The sequence below is a fragment of the Lepus europaeus genome, chromosome X, assembly GCF_033115175.1.
Source record: "Lepus europaeus isolate LE1 chromosome X, mLepTim1.pri, whole genome shotgun sequence".
Lineage (NCBI taxonomy): Eukaryota > Metazoa > Chordata > Mammalia > Lagomorpha > Leporidae > Lepus > Lepus europaeus.
Genome location: NC_084850.1, coordinates 38550236 through 38570121, shown reverse-complemented (window position 1 = coordinate 38570121; position 19886 = coordinate 38550236). Strand labels below are relative to the sequence as shown.

General features: G+C 38.5%; 1 protein-coding gene across 1 annotated transcript in view; it reads right to left on the bottom strand.

Annotated features, from left to right (window-relative positions):
* The window catches only part of DIAPH2 (diaphanous related formin 2), a 985476-nt gene that overhangs the window by 473494 nt on the left and 492096 nt on the right, over positions 1-19886 (bottom strand). Inside the window, exon 20 of the mRNA XM_062183022.1 lies at positions 12350-12451. Coding sequence (XP_062039006.1) covers positions 12350-12451 — 102 coding nt within the window. The remainder of the gene's footprint in view (positions 1-12349; positions 12452-19886) is intronic.

Below are 19886 nucleotides of genomic sequence, written 5' to 3'. Positions count from 1 at the left end.
TACTATATTTAAAAAAAAAAAAGTACATTGACAGCTTTAGTGAAAGCAGCTACAAGCGGGTTATTTCCCCAAAGAATTGAGCACAGGTTTGTTTACATAATTTGAATTTTTATACACTTCACTACTTATGTGGCTGGTAAATATTGATCTGCTAGCGAACTACTGTAAGAATCCATAGAGACAAAGAAAGAAGGCAAAAGTGTAAAAACCACATGTGAAGGAAGAGGAGACAGCCACATGGCATTCTTGAAGCCACATGTGTCCTTCAGGGTGATTTCTATCATCTTCCTGTTGCACTGCTAAGAAACACACTTTTGGGGCTGGCAAGTGGCATAGCAGGTAAAGCCACTGCCTGCAGCACTGGCATCCCACATGGGCACTGGTTTGAGTCCTGGCTGCTCCACTTCTGATCCAGCTCTCTGCTATAGCCTGGGAAAGTAGTAGAAGATGGCCCAAGCCCTTGGGCTCCTGCACCTGCATGGGAGACCTGAAAGAAGCTCCTGGCTCTTGGCTTTGGGAATGAACCAGCGGATGGAAGACCTCTCTGTCTCTGTATCTGTTTCTGCCTCTGCCTCTCTATAACTCTACCTTTCAAATAAATAAATAAATCTTAAAAAAAAAAGAAACACACTTTTAAAGGCCATGATATGTGAGTATAATTCAATCTCCAGTCTCTGAAGCATAATTTAAGTATTCATTAGATTTTGTTTTGTTCTTGCTTCTCTAAATCTTAGAGATACACAATAGATTATTTAGTTGAGACATGTCTCTTTTTAGGTGTAAGCATTTAATGCTATAAACTTCCTTCTTAATACTGCTTTAGCTGAATCCCACAGGCTTTGATATGCTGTGATTTCATTTTCATTGATTTCAAGAAAATTTTATATCTCCTTTTTAATTTCTTCAGTGACCCAAGGATCATTCAGCAGAATTTTGTTTAATTTCCATGTATTTGTAAATGTTCCATTGTTCTTCTTGTTGTTGTTTCCTAGTCTTACTCCTTTGGGGTATAAGAGGAAACATGGTACGATATCAATCTTTTTAAATGTACTGAGACTTGATTTGTGGCCTAATAAATGGTCTATCCTAGAAAATGTTAGATGTGCTGATAAGAACAATGTGTATTCTGTAGCTGTTGGGTGAAATGTCCTGTAAAGGTCTGGTAGGTCCACTTGTTCAATAGTATGGTTCAGCTCCCATGTATCATTATTGATTTTTTGTCTGATGATCTTTCCATTGATTAGAATGGGGTGTTGAAGTCCCCCACCATTATTGTATTAGAGTCCATCTCTCCCTTTAGGTCTAATATCATTTGCTGTATATATCTGGGTTGTCCTCTATTAATATTTACAAGTTATTTATCCAACAAAGTATTAATATACAGAATATGTCAGGAACTGAAAAAATGCAAAAACAAAAAATCCATCAATCTAGTTAAGAAATGGGCAAAAGATCTCTATAGACAGTTCTCAAAAGAAGAAATATAAATGGCCAACAAATATATGAAAAAATTTTCAATATCACTAGCCATCAGGAAATGCAAATCAAAACCACAAGGAGATATCACCTCACCCCATCAGAATGGCTAAAATCCAAAACACAGAGAGCAACAAATGCTGGGGAAGATGCAGAGAAAGAGAAACTCATATATTGTTGGTAGGAATGTAAATTAGAACAGCCACTGTGGAAAACAATATGGAAATGTCTTTTAAAACTAGAAATAGACTTCCCACATGATCCAGCAATCACAAGACTGGGTATATACCCAGTACCCATGAAACATTGTATCAAAGAAATACCTATACTATTGTGTTTATGCAGCAGTGTTCACAACAGCCAAAATATAGAATCAACCAAGGTGCCCAACATCAGATGAATGGTTAAAGAAAATGTGGGGTGTTTGTGTGTGTGTGTGTGTGTGTATAATGGAATACTATTCAGCAACATAAAAAATGAAATTCTGTCACTTGCATCAAAATGGTTACAACTGGAGGACATGTTGACTGAAATAAGCTGGAGACAGAAAGACAAACACCACATATTCTCCCATACATGTGGGAGCTAAAATTTAAAAAAATAGTTAAAAAATAAAAAAGAATGCTTGTGCATATGAATTTTGCTGCAAATATAGTATTTTGTCAAACTTTGTCTTAAACCTTTGTTAAACTGTTAAGAATGGTATACTACTATAGTTTTAGTGATCTGTGACCATTTTAAAATTTACTACAAATGAGGGAAATTGACATTCTTTCATTTGATTATTATTTACAGTCCTTGCCCATATTGCTGCTGAAATATGTTCTTTTTACTTTTTATTTGTTGAACTTTTTATTTAGTTTGAGCATTAAGCCTTTCAGTATAATATAAATAAAAATAGTATCTCAAAAACAAAAAAGGGAAAAATATAGAAAAAATTAATTAGAATTAACAGATAAATTTGCAATAAACACACATTTATTATAAGTGATTTTTGCAATTATATATACTAGTATGACCCAATGCCCATGGAAAATATAAAATATAAAATAATTTTGTTTTTGTAAATATAATAAAAAGAATGATAACAGTCTCATGAAAGAAGGAGGAATTGGAGTTAGGCAGCAAGTAGAACTTCCCCCAAAATTGAGAGTCAACTACTGATCAAAATTCTGCCTGTAGATAAGAAATAAAGGAAGGATATCTGTGACTCTTCATTAAATACATAATATGTTCTTTTAGACAATAAAATCCTCAAGAGCAAGACTTCTCATAGTCCTTAAAATACTCTCTGAAGCAAATTTAGTACCTGGTTTGAACAAAATAATCAAGTTCACATGCTATATGGAACAAACAGCAATGTTCGCATATTAGATATCATGAGAGATAACAGCAACACTTAATTTGTGAATTGGGCTTTGAAAAAATGAACGTTTAAAACTGATTGTACAGCAGAGTGATCATGTGCTGTTAGGGAATATTTCCCCAAAGATCATACTATGTGGAAATTATGCCTCAACAAATATCTTCTTATCTTTCTTTAGTCAAGAACAGAACATAATAACTGTCTGCCACAAAAGATGGTAAACTCAAAACAATCATACTACAAAGTTCAACAAGAATTTCAAGGCATGCTTCTGAAAAGACCTCCTTGAGGACAGGAATGGCCATCCGACTTCTACTGTGGTACTATGCTATTTTATTACAGACGAGTGACAAATTATGGGAGTTGGGACAGAGCTAATTTTTTTAATTTGGGGAATTTAATGAAAAGCAATCAACAGCAAAACTGACTGAGATACATAGACCTAAACGGGATATTCGATTTTCTGTTGATTTTGTTTTACCTTGTTCTATTTCAACAGCTGATGGAAATAAGCAATCCTGTCACAAAAAAAGGATTATTAGGGGAAGTTAACGAAATGAACAAGAATATAAATACATGGATTTGGGAATTAAGTTTCTTTCACATGATCTGAAAATTATTAAGCCAGCTTTTTCTCAGTTAAAATAAATACACAACTAGAAAAGCTATCATTCATATTTATAAACAGAAGGAAATTAGAAACAATTAGGGTATTACATATCAAAACACTGAACACTCTGAATTCAAGCAGATAAAATAAAGTTCACCTAACCCAATGAATATGCAAACCTATAATGTGATTTAATATTAATAGAACAGAGGATATAAAATTTTCTATTGAAACTAATTGCCTTTGATGATATAAGGGAGAAAAAAAATCTATAAATTTCCTTTTCACTTGGTTAAGCTATCATGAATAGAGCTCATAAGCTCTTATGAGGCTCTAAAAAAATTAAAGCACAGCAATTTTATAGTTCTACTTCCAACTACAGACACAAATCTTCTCCTCCCACCTTGATATACTTGTATAAAGAAACAAAAAAAAATTAAATGTGCTGTCAGCAATATCACATAATCTGTGATTTTCATTATAAAGATTTTTACACACAAGGATATCTCAACATCTTTTTGTTATATTATAGCCTTAGAATGTTTTTAATTGAAAAATATGGGTAATTTTGAAGTCAGGAAAACAAAGTACCGATTACTAAGAGAACTAATTATTACTTTCTTTTTCTCAGAAGATGTGTTAGTTTAATAGATACACACAGTATGGGTCTCCATCCCCAGCGCAGGACAAGTGGGAATTTCCATAGCTCTGAGGTTTGAGAACAGCTGAGCTGCAAACACACTCCAAAGAGTCTAAAAGCTCCTGCTGAGGGTTCTAACTGCCAGAGCTTTAAAGATCTGTGCTTTTTTCTCAGTGAAGGTATAGCACATAATTACAACAGTGTACCGAATTCAGTTCTGTGGGAGGCAGGTTTGAGGACAAGTCAGTGGGAAGCTATGCAGTCAATCTACCCCTCTAAAGAAGAAGATTATTGATCATAGAAGGTGCGGGAACTAGCATATCCTTCTTACCAGGAGGTCTGCCTCTGGACAGAAGAAAGGTCTCTGGGGTTTTTTGTTTGTTTCTTTGTTTCTTTTTTCTTTTCTCACTTTTTTTTTCCCCAACTGATTATGTGTGATTATAACTAAATCTGTGGCTGCTAAAAAACCAAAAAGGTTATAGAAACCTTAGCGGCCCAGTCACTGTCTCAGATAAGCTTATTTCTTTCACAATTTCCCTCCGTTTTGACAATTTTATTGTTTTTCGTTTACTATTATTATTACCTCTACTATTTTAATGAATCTTGTACTAGTAATCGAACTTCCAGCATATGTCTATCCTTAGATGATGAGATTTTGGTTTTATTACTTATATAATAATAGACTCTCTGGAGGAGACTGGCTAGGGTGAGGGGAATATAATCAAGTATTTATTGCTTAAGAAGGAAAGTAAAGGAAAGGTTTTTTTTTTTAAAGATTTATTTTATTTATTAGAAAGACAGAGTTACAGAGAGAGGTAGAGACAGAGAGAGAGGTCCTCCACCTGCTGGTTCAATCCCCAGATGGCCACAAAGGCCGGAGCTGCACTGATCCAAAGCCAGGAGTCAAGAGCTTCTTCTGGGTCTCCCACGTGGGTGCAAGGGCCCAAGGACTTGAGCCATCTTCCACTGCTATTCCAGGCCATAGCAGAGAGCTGGATCGGAAGAGGGGAAGCTGGGACTAGAACCAGTGCCCATATGGGATGCTGGCACTTCAGGCCAGGGCTTTAACCCACTGTGCCACAGTGCTGGCCCCAAGCAAAGGTTTAAAAAAGGAGTTTACGGGTTGCCATTTGTAGCGCAGTGGATTAAGCCACTTTTCATAATGTCAGCATTCCATAATGGAATTCCAGCTCAAGTCCTGTCTGCTTTGATTCCAATCCAACTCCCTGCTAATGGCCTAGGAAAGCACTGGAAAACGGCACAAATACCTGGATCCCTGCCACCCATGTCGGGGACCCAGATGGAATTCCATGCTTCTGATTGCTTTTCAAATATATAAATAAATCTTTTTTTGTAAAGGGAGCACAAATTCTTTTTTTTAAAAGATTTATTTATGTATTTGAAAGGAAGAGCTACAGAGAGGCAGAGGCAGAGGCAGAGAGAGAGAGAGATATCTTTCATTCCCTAGTTTACTCCCAAGATGGCCGAAATGGCTGGAGCTGAGCTGATCCAAAGACAGCAGCCAAGAGATTTTTCTGGGTCTCCCATGACGGTGCAGGGCCCAAGGACTTGGGCCATCTTCCTCTGCCTTCCCAGGTGCATTAGCAGGGAGCTGGATTTGAAGTGGAACAGCCAGTACTCAAACCAGGTAACATAAATTCTTTAATGTTATCAAGAATCATGAGTATACAAGAAAAGACAGAACTGAATTGAATCTACTTGGTGTTGCATTCACCATAACAGATTGAAAAATATTTGTTAAGTACATGTCAACATGATTTTGTTCCTTATAAAACTTATAATCTGGGGCCAGTGCTGTGGCGCAGCCAGTTAATGCCCTGGCCCGAACCACTGGCATCCCATATGGGTGCTGGTTCTAGTCCCAACTGCTCCACTTCCAATCCAGCTCTCTGCTATGGCCTGGGAAAGCAGTAGAAGATGGCCCAACTCCTTGGGCCCCTGCACCCACGTGGCAGACCCGGAAGAAGCTCCTGGCTTTGGATCGGCACAGCTCCAGCCGTTGCAGCCATCTGGGGTCTGGGGAGTGAACCATCAGATGGAAGACCTCTCTCTCACAGCCTCTCCTCTCTCTGTGTAACTCTGACTTTCAAATAAATAAATAAATCTTCAAAAAAAAACACTTATAATCTATACTAGTCATAGGCATTTGACAAATAAGCTCGCAAATAAACCCGTAATTAAAGACAATAATAATTTGGAAAAGAAAAGAAAAAAAGGTGTTCAGAGAATTTAAAGGGGAGTTCTTGTTTTGACTGACAGGTAAATAAAATGATGGCATCAATGGGAAGGCAAAATTGAAGCTAACACTTGAAAAATGAGCAGGAGAGGCTGGCGCCGTGGCTCAACAGGCTAATCCTCTGCCTTGCGATGCCGGCACACCGGGTTCTAGTCCCGGTGGGGGTGCCGGTTCTGTCCCGGTGGCCCCTCTTCCAGGCCAGCTCTCTGCTGTGGCCCGGGAGTGCGGTGGAGGATGGCCCAAGTGCTTGGGCCCTGCACCCGCATGGGAGACCAGGAGAAGCACCTGGCTCCTGCCTTCGGATCAGTGCGGTGCGCCGGCCGCGGCGGCCATTGGAGGGTGAACCAACGGCAAAAGGAAGACCTTTCTCTCTGTCTCTCTCTCTCACTGTCCACTCTGCCTGTCAAAAAATAAATAAATTAAAAAATAAACAAATAAAAAATTTAAAAGAAAAGAATCATGTGTATGGAAATATTTAAAAAAAAAAGAAAGAAAAATGAGGAGAGAGGCAGGCAGTAAGTACAGATAAGAAGGTGAAGCATGTGCATGGTCCTGAGGCAGAGAAGAGAACAATAAATTCTAATACCTGAAAAATGAAATGAGGCTGAGGCATAATGAAGAAGAGGCCAAGCCGCAGAAGATAAAAGTAGGATACACGGGGGAGTGCCACACCAGACAGTGCCTTGTAGACCATGCTAAGGAGTGGACAGCTGTAGCTTCCATGGTGTAGAAGAGCACTGAGGATGCGGATGTGAACTAGGTGGTGATGGTACAGATGGACTGAAGTGAGCAGGTCAATTTTATATTTTAGATGCAATCAGGAAGTAATTAACGACCATTCCCAGGAAACTTTCAATGCATTATTGAAGGTAGAATCTTGATGGCTATTGGTTGAACTTGAATGAGAGATAAGGAAATTGAGAGTAAAAGCAGACTGATCTCATAAAAACTGATGTTAGGAAATGGAGAGAGGGCAGTAGTGAGCAGGGAGCTCAGAGTCCGTGAAGGATTTTTATTTACCTATCCATCCATCTGCCTATTTATTTAGGCAGCAAGTGAGTTAAGTTTTTGTTTTTTTGTGGGTTTTTTTGTGTGTTATTTTCTTCTTTGTCTGAAGAGGTGCAGAAAGCAGAGACTGGCAACTTGAAATAGCAGTAGAATAACTAACAGAAGTAAAGTAGGCAAGAGATACTACTGTTGTCAAGTAGGAAGGGAATATCATTTCCCAAAACAGAGGTGAGAAATTAGCATGTACCAGAGTACCTCTATCTTCTGTTCAGTTTTGCCACCCAATGATGCACATTGATTAAAAACACTGGCTATGAATTCTGACTGCTTGGATTGGAATTCTCAATCTACTACTTATTACTATGATTTACCTAGTCCTCACTGGCCTCAGTTTCCTCATCTATAATATGGAGCTAATAATAGTGCCAACCTCATAGGGTTTGGGGGGCAAATATATAAGGTGGTATAAGAATCTGCACAGTAAATCTTAAAAATATTTCTGTTTCTACCAATAACAGCACCAATAATTTATTAGTAGTAATAACTGGGCTTCTATTTTTCTGAGGTTTGACAAAGAGATGAAAGATATCTGGAGATAATTGTATAGGTAGAAGAGATACTGTAGATTTTCAAGTCAGTGTATTTCCTTTCCTCTAGCAAGTAAGAGGTTAGGTAGTTGGCAGTAAGTGAAAAGAACAGGAAGGCAGCAGGCTTGAGAGAGTGGGTAAGATGTGGAAGAGCCACTAGGAAAAAGTGGATGGCCACTGAATGGGAGCTGAAATGGCAATGAGAGGCCAATTCAGGTAGAAGCGAAATGTCAAAAAATACCAGTTCACTAAGTTCACCAAAGGGAACAGTAGGAAAGAAAGCAAGAAAGTTAGAGGCGGAATGAGAATGTTAAGGGAGTTGGGCTTTATTCTATAAATTCATGGGGGTGGTAAAATTTTTGATGAAGAAATCAAAAGATAAAGACTCAAATTGTTACGAAGAAAACAATAGGAGTGCTGATGGAGGAAGTGAACAGAGGCAAGGAGCCTATCTAGTTTGGAGTCTCTCAGTTATGCAGGAGATTATACACGTTTCCCAAATTGTCATCATTATAGTCTGTTGACAAATGATGAAGAGCAAAAAAGAACTTGGGCATATTTACACAGAGTGAATTTAATTTTGGCACATATCTGAAAAATATAAATTTGCAAAATTTTTACTTTTTAAAGATTTATTTATTTATTTGAAAGGCAAAGTTACTGATTTGAGGCAGTGGGGAGGAGACACACATACAGAGATCTTCCCTTTGCTGGTTCACTCCCTGAATGGTTGCAATGGAAGGTTCTGGACCAAGCTAAAGCCAGGAGCCAGGAGATTCATCTGGATCTCCCACGTGAGTGATACGGGCCCAAGGACTTGAGTCATCTTCCACTGCTTTCCCAGGCACATTAGCAGGGAGTTGGATCAGAAGAAGAGCAGCCAGGACTGGAATTGGCACTCATATGAGACGCCAGCATTGCAGGCCGTGGCTTAACCCATGGCATCACAGTGCCAGCCACACAAATTTATACTTTTATAGATCTGAAGTATGCTATTTTTGAGTTTCTAGTTCACACTTTTAATAACTGTCCATAAGTCCATTCTATACACATCAATTTTTGTCCACTTTATACAAGATATGTTCTAGGCACTGCAAAGTACACATTATATCATTCAGTCAAAAATACTTTTCTTGATATGAATTTATCTAAACTTTATTTGGCAAATCCTGATTGATACTGTATTTGGTAATTTCCATGGTATAAACTACTTTCCATTGTCCTTCACCATTCTAAGTATTCTGAGAAAAAATAAGAAGACCAGGTTATACACACACATCCACAAAATTATTTATGGATATGTGCATAAACAAGAAATCTCTTCCATTTTCTATTTTGCTTTTGATTCAGAAAGTATATTACTTTTTATGTCCCCAACCTTCATTTCCTCAGTGTGGTACCAAGGATATTCCTTTTGAAGGACTTGCTTGGCAAACTAATACATCTTCTAAGATAAACTGCATGCAGGAAAAAAAAATTGGCTTCAGAGAAATTGTGTAGTGTACCTACTGTAAAACTTATAACCATCATGACACAGCTGAATTCTTGGCTGGAATATACCCTTGCTTCAATTGTAATACGAATCCACACAACCTGAGAATCAAGTGTGGACTTTGGTCTAAGAAATGGTATTGTTTAATATTGTGCTAAAATGATGTTAGTTAATTAATAATATCTAGGCAATCCAGTTGATTAATTTGCCAGCTTCAAAAATAAAAGAAGTACATGTTTCCAGTACCTTTATATGCTCAATCTCATCCAAAATACATGTTCCTGATTTTCTTTTCAAGGATTTGATAGAATCCATGTATATCAGTGTATGTAATGCCATATCTTAATGACCTCAAAATATGGGCAAAGAGTTATTGAATATGTTCAAAAAGAGCACAGTGTGCCTAGTCTCTCAGTTTGATTTTAAACAGCAAAGTACCAAATCCAATCAGTTCTAATATATTACTAATGAAAAAGTTATAAAATAGTTCAGATGAAGAAACAACCTTTATTGACTAAGGGATCCATTGGCAACTTAAAAATTCTTTTTTTTTTCTTTTTTTTTTAATTTTATTTAATGAATATAAATTTCCAGTGTACAGCTTATGGATTACAATGGCTTCCCCCTCCATAACTTCCCTCCCACCCACAACCCTCCCCTCTCCCGCTCCCTCTCCCCTTCCATTTGCATCAAGATTCATTTTCAATTCTCTTTATATACAGAAGATCAATTTAGTATAAAGATTTCAACAGTTTGCACCCACATAGAAACACAAAGTGAAACATACTGTTTGAGTACTAGTTATAGCATTAAATCACAATGTACAGCACATTAAGGACAGAGATCCCACATGAGGAGCAAGTGCACAGTGGCTCCTGTTGTTGACCCAACAAATTGACACTCTAGTTTATGGCGCCAGTAACCACCCTAGGCTGTCGTCATGAGTTGCCAAGGCTATGGAAGCCTTCCAAGTTTGCCGACTCTGATCATATTTAGACAAGGTCATAAAAGACAGAGTGAGGATAGTAACCAATGATCCTAAGAGTGGCATTTACCAGGTTTGAACAATTATACAGCATTAAGTGGGGAAGAGAACCATCAGTACACACAGGTTGGGAGTAGAGCCATTGGTGGTAGAGTAGAGGTTATGATTACAAAGGAATAAGGCCCAAGTGCGCTAGACAGGGTCTAGAACAAAGGACAGAGTCATTATTAGAGGAGCTAAGAAAGGTGCTGTCTAAGCTACAATTAAGTTTTCTGATTGAGAGGCAAATAGAACCTGATAGAAGGGGCTTGATAATAATCTGGTGGGCTTTAGGCCTTGTAAGTTAAGAGGCCCAGACCTATCTATCTCTTCACATGGGGTATATCCTAAGGGAGGTGTGAACCTCCTAGGGGAAGGCACTCTGTTGACTTTCATTACTTAGCTGGCCTGGGAGGAGAGCTGGCCAGGTAAAGGCAGGGGGCATCTCTAACAAGAAATTTACAGTTCTGCCTGCAATGTTGCTGGCCCTACTTGACCATCCCCTCAGCTGCAGTGGTCACTTAACATGCAGATGGAAAACATTCAGAGATTCAGGATAAAGGTAGCAACCATAATGGAACTCTTCATTCACACAGCAAATAAACTTGTACTAAATACTCAAGTAAAGAAATTTTTTTTAATCTAAGAAATTAAATAAATCTTCATGCCCTCTTTTGTGTTCTTTTTTTGCCAATTATTTAAATAACATGTTTTGGGAATATTAAACATATATGTCTACATTCTTTAATACAAATTCATGAGTCATCATCAAAAGTATCCCTTAAATACTTTAAGTATCCCTTAAAATGAATGGGCGTAAAAAAAAAAGAATTCATTCCAGTAGTGATTTAGTCACATTATGATAAACTGTATGATGTATTTAGAGAATGAGCCAGCTTTAAAAAAAATTCTTATTTGCAAGGCAAACCAAAATATAGAAAGCGAGATCCCATTCTCTGCCTTACCCTCTAAAACTCTCCATGGGGGCAGGTGCTACGGTAGTGCAGGTTAAGCTGCTGCTTGGGATGCTCACATCCCATATTAGAGTGCCAGTTTGAGTTCCTGGTTACTCCACTTCCAATCCAGCTGCCTTATACATCTAGGAAGCAGCAGATGATGGCTCAAATACTTGAGTCCCTGCTACCCCTGTGGGAGACCTGGATAAAGTTTCAGGCTCCTAGCTTCGGCCTGGCTCAGTTCTGGATGTTATAGCCATTTGGGGAACAAACCAGCAGATGGAAGATTCATTCTCTCTCTCTCTCTCTCTCTCTCCCTCTCCCTCTCCCTCTCCCTCTCCCTCCCACTCTCTCTCCTATCCCTCACCTCATCATTTTAGCTTTCAAATAAGCAAACAAATACATAAATCCTTTAAAAAAATTCTAATGTCTTGGGCTGGGTTGGGAACTGGAACCAGGAACCAGGAACTAAATCAAGGTCTCCCGCATGGGTGGTAGGATCTCAATTACTTGAGTTACCTGAGCCATCATTGCTGCTTCCCAGGGTCTATTATTACCCTTTAATTTCAGCCAAAGATTTTTGGGGCTAAATTCTAACATCAATATCTAAATAGAAAAAAAAATAGTTGATACAATCCTGTATGTATCTTTATATATATATTAATAAAATTAAATATCAGTACTATTATAGAGATTATCCCATAACGTATCTAAATTTTTTGTGTGTATATCAAAATTAATGAAATTACATTGAATAGCATGACAAATAATAACAGATGAATAAGGATTTTACTCTGAGCCAAAATTATATTAAATTATGTAGCTATACAGTAAAAAAAAAAAATCAACAACTGACAGGTCTTTCTTTTCACTGTTTCTGACATGTATTACCTCCTAGCTGATTTTGTGGGACTTTAGGCTCTTGATACATACCACAACTCCAAATTGTTCAGGCTCACAGAGGTCATCATATTCATTCTTCAGCTGTGCTAATTCACTGAGTACCTTCTGTTCAGGAAGGTGTTTTATCAGATTCTAAAAATAAATAAAAATATAAAGACTTAGTTTTTTTTATTATTTTAAAGATTTATTAAGAATTCTCTTTTTTAAAGATTTATTTATCTATTTGAAAGGGTTACACAGAGAGAGGAAAGGCAGAGAGAGAGAGAGAGAGAGAGAGAGAGAGAGAGGTGTCTTCCATCAGCTGGTTCACTCCCCAGATGGCCGTAACAGCCAGAGCTGTACTGATCCAAAGGCATGAGCTGTGCCAATTTGAAGGCAGGAGCCAGGAGCTTCTTCCCAGTTTCCCACATGCGTGCAGGGGCCCACGGACTTGGGCCATCTTCTACTGCTTTCCTAGGTCATAGCAGAGAGCTAGATCAGAAGTGGAGCAGCCAGGACTCGAACTGTCATTCATATTGGATGCTAGCACTGCAGGTGGCAGTTCCACCAGCTACGCCACAGTGCCAGCCCCAATAACAACTGTAAAAGTGCTTAACTAGGATATTAAATTTCTAAAAAGAGTTGTATTATAGTACCAGAATATTCTAACTTTTCTCTCCAAAAATTAACCTAAAAATAGCTACAAAGAAATATGAATAAAACATAGAAACTTGTTTGGCTTCTATGTACTACATTCCATAAATATCAATTAAAATAAAGACTATATAGGAATAAATGGCTGGCCACATGGAAGACCAAATAACATAGCCAAAATGAGAGCTTAAATTATGATTTCACAGCTAGATTTACTTTGTCAATGGTCACGGCAAACAGACAAAACCTCCTTTTTCAAACCAAACAAAGGGAGAGATAAAAAGTCTTACTAATAGCTTCAAAATTTATAGACAGGTTGCATAAGGTGGTCTGCACATTTGTGATGTTAAAGTGAGCACATAGCTTTCCTCATAGGCCATGTCTACCTCACAGAAAATCCACTATCAGAATACCCCTGTGATGAGAGAGTTACAGCACAGGCCACCAAAGTTTAGGGATGGGACTCAGCACCCCCTTAATTTGCATCCTCTTAGAAGTTTCCTCTGGTCTGCTTTAACAGAAACCAGGAAGAAGAGGAGTAAGCTAGGCAGGATTAGCAATGTAAAGACTGGTGGCAGGCCAATTAATGGTTGCTTTACTCAGTGATCTGCCATCAAGGAAACCCAATAGGCCAGTCCACTGCAAATGGCATTGTTTTTTGATATGGAAAACCAGGGCTTCAGCAGAAGTCAGCTTATGAGGAGCCCTGGAAGCTCTGCCAGCCCAAGGCTGGGTCACTGGCGATGGGACTGCCCTAGGGATTGAAGGACTCCTGGGTCAGAGTCGCAGATTCCATTGGCTCTAAGCTGAAAAAAGCTCTTCACTTGGCCCAGCTTCCAAAGTAACCACCACTGTTGAGGGGATGGCCAAGTAGGGTTAGAAACATTGCAGGCAGAACTGCAAATTTCCTTTTAGACATGCCACCTGCCTTTTACTCAGGCTGCTCTCCTCCCAGGCCAGCTAAGTAATGGGAGTCAACAAGGTGCCTTCCCTAAGGCGGTTCACACCTCCTTTATGATGTCACTTTCAGCACCCCATGTGAAGAGATAGATAGGTCTGGGCCTCATACCTGGCCAGGTCTCAAAGCCTACCTGATTATTATCAAGCCCCTTCTGTCAGTTTCTATTTGCTTCTCAATGGGAAAATTTCCTCATGGTTTAGACAGTTCCTTTCTTCTGATAATGACTCTGTCCTTTGTTTTAGACCCTGTGTATTTAATCTTTCTCCAGACTTGAAAGTGAAATTATAGATGGCCATGCATATGAAACCCCAGATGGAAGCAGTTTGTAAGCTGGCACTGTTTATCCCTCTAGAGGCCACCTCCTGCTGGAACTCTGTCTTGTCTCCCTGTCCCAATGACACCCCTTTTCAGCGTGAAGCAGCCAGAGTAGTCATCGCCCAGTCCCCTTAACAGAAGTTAGGGTTCATTCTTCTGGAGGATGGAATGTGAGGAGTCATACAGGTTAATAGACAATCAGGCTGGTCCCAGTGGAAATTTAGGGTACAAAATGCTTGCTTTTCACAAAAGTTACCTTTAGCAAGGTCAACAGTGCTTGCTTGTCCACTTCTTTTTTTTTTCCTTTTTTTTGACAGGCAGAGTGGATGGTGAGAGAGAGAGACAGAGAGAAAGGTCTTCCTTTGCCATTGGTTCACCCTCCAATAGCTGCTGCACTGCGGCCAGCGCACCGCGCTGATCCAAAGGCAGGAGCCAGGTGCTTCTCCTGGTCTCCCATGGGGTGCAGGGCCCAAGCACTTGGGCCATCCTCCACTGCCTTCCCGGGCCATAGCAGTGAGCTAGCCTGGAAGAAGGGCAACCGGGACAGAATCCGGCACCCCGACCAGGACTAGAACCTGGCGTGCCGTCGCCACAGGCGGAGGATTAGTCTAGTGAGCCCCGGCGCTGGCCTGCGTGTCCACTTCTTGAAAGCTTCCAGTTTTACCATAAGAATAGCAAGGTTGTGTGGATTCCATCTTTCTGAGCTCACAGTTTACTATAAACAAATTACCTATCCCACCCCTCTGCAAATAAGATTACAGATCAAGTCTTCTGATGGGTTTTGTCTTTGCCTTGTAACTGAATGTCAAGCTGATAAGTATTTCCCTTCCTCAAAATTGTGTTTAAAAACCTCACTACCACCAGCCTCTTTGGGTTTTGCCTCCCTTGGAGCCCCCCTCCATACCATTCTGACTGTAGGTCTTTGACTCTAATAAATCTTGCTTTTAAATCTTTTTTTTAAAAAAAGAAGAATAAATGACATTCCAAAACTGAGCAACCTTCTGAGATCTAAAAACATAGCGTAATATTTTAAGTTTACTTCCATCATAATTGGTCCATCTAAATTGAAAATGGAAAAAATATTTTGTAGAATTAGCTCATACATAATAATACGAAAAAGAAAATATTTGCTATTCAAAATTTTTCAAAACTTAGAATCTTCCTCAATCTTATAAATCTGTATAAACATCTCCCATGATTTAAAGTGGCTATATTTATGTACACAATGCATTCCTACCTTTAATGGGCAGCCAAGCTTAAGTGATTAAGTCTCATGCCTACTTAAGTTTGTGGCCTGTTATGGATGAAATGTTTGTGGCCCTCCAAAATTCACATCCTGAAATCCAATCCTCAATGACATGGAATTTGGAAATAAGACCTTTGGTGGGTAATTAGGTCATAAAGGTTGAGCCTCCTGAATGGGTTGAATGGCATCTAAAGAAGAGGCAAAGAGCTAACACTTTTTCTGCAATGTTGGAATACAATGAGAAGCCAGCAGTTTGCAATCTAATAGAGGGTCTTCAAAAAACCTAACCATGCTGGCACCCTCAATGCAGCCTCCAAAATAGTGAGAAATAGAGTTCTGTTGTATAAATAGAATATTGTGTCTATAATACTTTGTTACAGCAGCCCAAATTAAGGCAATGACTAAGAGAATATCAAAACTGATAAATTTATCTCCATCTAGTTTGCCTTAGAGATGGGTAGTTTTAATTATTACATTATCCTGCAATTAACATTTGGGACCTTGTATGAGATTTCAAAAGATGTGAAATGTAGGAAAAGGAGAAATCAAAACTAAAGAAAGTAAAGCTGACATAAAATGCCTAAGGAGGGAACTTCAGGGATTGATCCCTCTCTCAAAAATACCAATGAGGTAAAAAGAGTAATTGAAATATAAATTTTCAGGGCTCTAGAACCTGAGTGGACACTTACAACAGCGAGGGAGTGCTTGATGAAGGGAGACGGTACCATTTTTAGTAAGAGTACAACATGCATGAAACAGTTTGGAAGGGCATGATCATGGTGGTCAGTGAGGATCTTGTTCTACAAAAATTGAAGTTGTGTATTTTGGTGCATTTGGCTGATCCACAAGGGAGCAGTGTACATGTGTGCTTTGGTACCAACACTCCTGAACTGCAGCAGTTGATGGTATCTTTCAAAAGATTTGAATAGACAATGATATCTTATCCCCACATTTTTGAGTTATATATTTAAGAAAATCTTTGTTAGATCATTGGCTGAAAGTAGAGATAAGATGATGAGGGGCCAGTGCTGTGGCATAGTGGATAAAGCCGTCACCTGTGACATCAGCATCCCATTAGAGTGCTGGTCGTGTCCTGGCTGCTCCAGTTCTGATCTAGCTCCCTATTAATAGCCTGGGAAAAATAGTGGAAGATGGCACCCACTGGGATACCCAGAGCTGGCTACTGGCTTCTGGCTTTGGCCTGGCCCAACCCCAGCCATTGCAGCCATTTGGGGAATGAACCAGCAGATGGAAAATCTCTCTCTCTCTCTCTCTCTCTTTCTCTCTCTCTCTCTCTCTCTCCTCTCTCTGTAGCTCTGAGTTTCAAATAAACATTAAATAAATAAGCCTTTTTATAAAAGTCTCCAATCAACAACTATCTCCTTCAACAAATAAAAGTTGGTAGTTTGTGAGGAGTGCCGGAATCATATGTCCAGAATTACCACATTATATTACTAAGAATGTTCAGTTGTCAACAAACCACACAAAGAAACAGGAAAGTAAGACTGATCAAAAGGGGGAAAAACAGAAGATAGCAACCCTGAAGAAACCCAGATATAGCAGTTACTAGCAAAAAACATTAAATCAACAGACATATTTGTATACATAAGCTAAAGTATACTATGGAAAGCAATGAGAGGGAATTAGGAAAATGACATAAGCAAAATGAAAATATCAATAAAGAAGACAGAAATTGCAAAAAGGAAATAAAACAGAAATCATAGAAGTGAAACATAACTGAAATGAGAAACTCATTAGATTGGTTCAACACCAGGTTTGAAGAAGCAGAAGAAATAATTAATGAACTTTAAGTGAAACAAATCAAAATGATTCAGCCTGAGGGGGGAAAAAAAGAGTGAAGAAAGGTGAACAGAGATTGAGGGACCTGTGGGACACTATAATGTACACTAACATAAACCTCAAAGGATTTACAGAAGGAAAAGTGGAAGAAAAAGGAACAGAACAAAATATCTGAAGACTGAAACCCCCAAATACAATGAAGTACCTGAATATTCATACATATCCAAGAAAATCATCAACACCAAGTAGTATAAACACAAAGAAATCCACACTGAGAAACATTAAAATTAAATTATCAAACCCAAAGAAGAGAGTTGTTAAGGAAACACAGAGGGGTGGACTTTGTGATTGAGTAGGTTAAGCCACTACTTGGGAAGCCAACATCCCAAGTCAAGAGTCCCATCTCTGCTCCTTTTTTTTTTTTTTTTTTTTGACAGGCAGAGTGGACAGTGAGAGAGAGAGACAGAGAGAAAGGTCTTCCTTTGCCAGTGGTTCACCCTCCAATGGCCGCCACGGCCGGCACACCGCGCTGATCCGAAGGCAGGAGCCAGGTGCTTCTCCTGGTCTCCCATGGGGTGCAGGGCCCAAGCACTTGGGCCATCCTCCACTGCACTCCCGGGCCACAGCAGAGAGCTAGACTGGAAGAGGGGCAACCGGGACAAAATCCGGTGCCCCGACAGGGACTAGAACCCGGTGTGCCAGCGCCGCAGGTGGAGGATTAGCCTATTGAGCCGTGGCACTGGCCCTCTGCTCCTTTCAATCCAGCTTCCTGGTAATGTGCCTGGGATGCAGCAGATGATGGCTCAAGCACTTGGGCTCCTGCTACCATTATGAGAAAACCACATGGCCTAGCTCTCGGCTTTTGCCTGGCCCAGTCCCAACTGTTGTAGTCATTTGGGGAGGAAACCAGCAGATGGAAGCTGGCTCGCTTGCTCTCTCTCTTTCTCTCTCTCTACCTGTATGTGTGTGTGTGTGCATGCGTGTGTTTCCCTCTCTCTTTGTTACTCTGCATTTCAAACAAGTAATCTTTTAAAAAAAAAAAAAGCCAAAGAGAGAAGTAACTTACACTTACAAGGGATCTTCAATAAGACTAAAATGCCTAATTTCTCAGCAGAAACCATAGAAAACATTGTTTTGAATGAAAAAACTGGCACCAAGAATTCTATATCCAACAAAACTATCTTCTATCAACTATGAAGGAGAAATTCAGCCACTCCTAGGTTAAATTTAAAACAAAAATCTTGAGATAATTCATTGCTAGCAAAACTGACCTATGAGAAATACTACAGGCTAAAATAAAACGAATGGGCTCCAAACAGTGACTCAAAGATATATGAAACAATAAAATCAAGTATAAAGGTAGCAACACAGGTAAATATAAAAAGCCAATGTTCTTACACTACTATTTTGTGGTGCCTCTTATTTTCCTATATGATTTAAAATGCAATGCAAAAATAATAAATATAAATCTTTGTTAATGGGCATAAAATGTAAAATGATGTAATTTTTGACAATTAAAATATTAAAGGGCAGGGACAGAGATGTACAAGAAGAGAGCAGATGCATATGATTAAAATTATGCTCATGGAATTCAAACTAGGTTGTTCAAGTTTAAGAAGTTAATTGTAATCTCTAAGGTAACTACCAAGAAACAACCAAAAATCAACAGGAAAATAAGAAGGAATCCAAATGACACATATAAGAAAACTCAATACAAAATATATAATAATATATATATTGTTGAATGAAATAAATAAGTCAGACTAAAATTTAAAAAATTAAATGGGCATGTATATAAGTTTTGCTGCAAATAAAATTATTTGATAAACTTTGTTTTAAATCTTTTATGAACAAATTGATGGGAAATATATACCACCATAGTTTTAATGATTTTATGACTATTTTAAAATTTACTTTATACAAGTGAAGTTTATTTATTTAGGAGAGCCATTAAGACTTTGACTGTAATGTAAATTAAAAATATATTAGCCATAAGGGAAACACAAATCAAAACCACAACGAGGTTTCACCTCACTCCAGTTAGAATGGCTTGCATACAGAAATCATCAAATCACAAATGCTGTTGAGGATGTGGGGGAAAAGGTACCCTGATCCACTGCTGGTGGGAATGTAAACTGGTACAATCACAAAATACATACTGAAAACAAATAGCTAAATGGCAGGACCAAGCCATTCCTTAACTGTAAATTCTTTAAAGCTAAATTGATTACAATTTCCAATTAAAGGGAAGAATTTGCCAGAATGAATTAAAAAATAATTCTCTTCCATGCAGTCTGTAAGAAACTCACTTTAGATACCAAGACATAGAGGTTGAAGATAAAAGGATAGAATATCATATTTCACATAAAAAGTAAGCAAAAGAGAGGTGGGGTTGCTATTTTTTGACAGACAAAATAGACTTTAAGTTAAAAAAAAGTAAATGTTTCAATCTATCAACAAGGCTTAATGATTATAAACACATGCACATCTAAGAATAGAGTTCCAAAATTGAAATAAAAATTGACAGAATTGAATGGAAAAATATAGCATTCTGTAATAATGGGTGACAAATTCAATATTGTAGTTTCAATACTGCTTAGAACAACTAGACA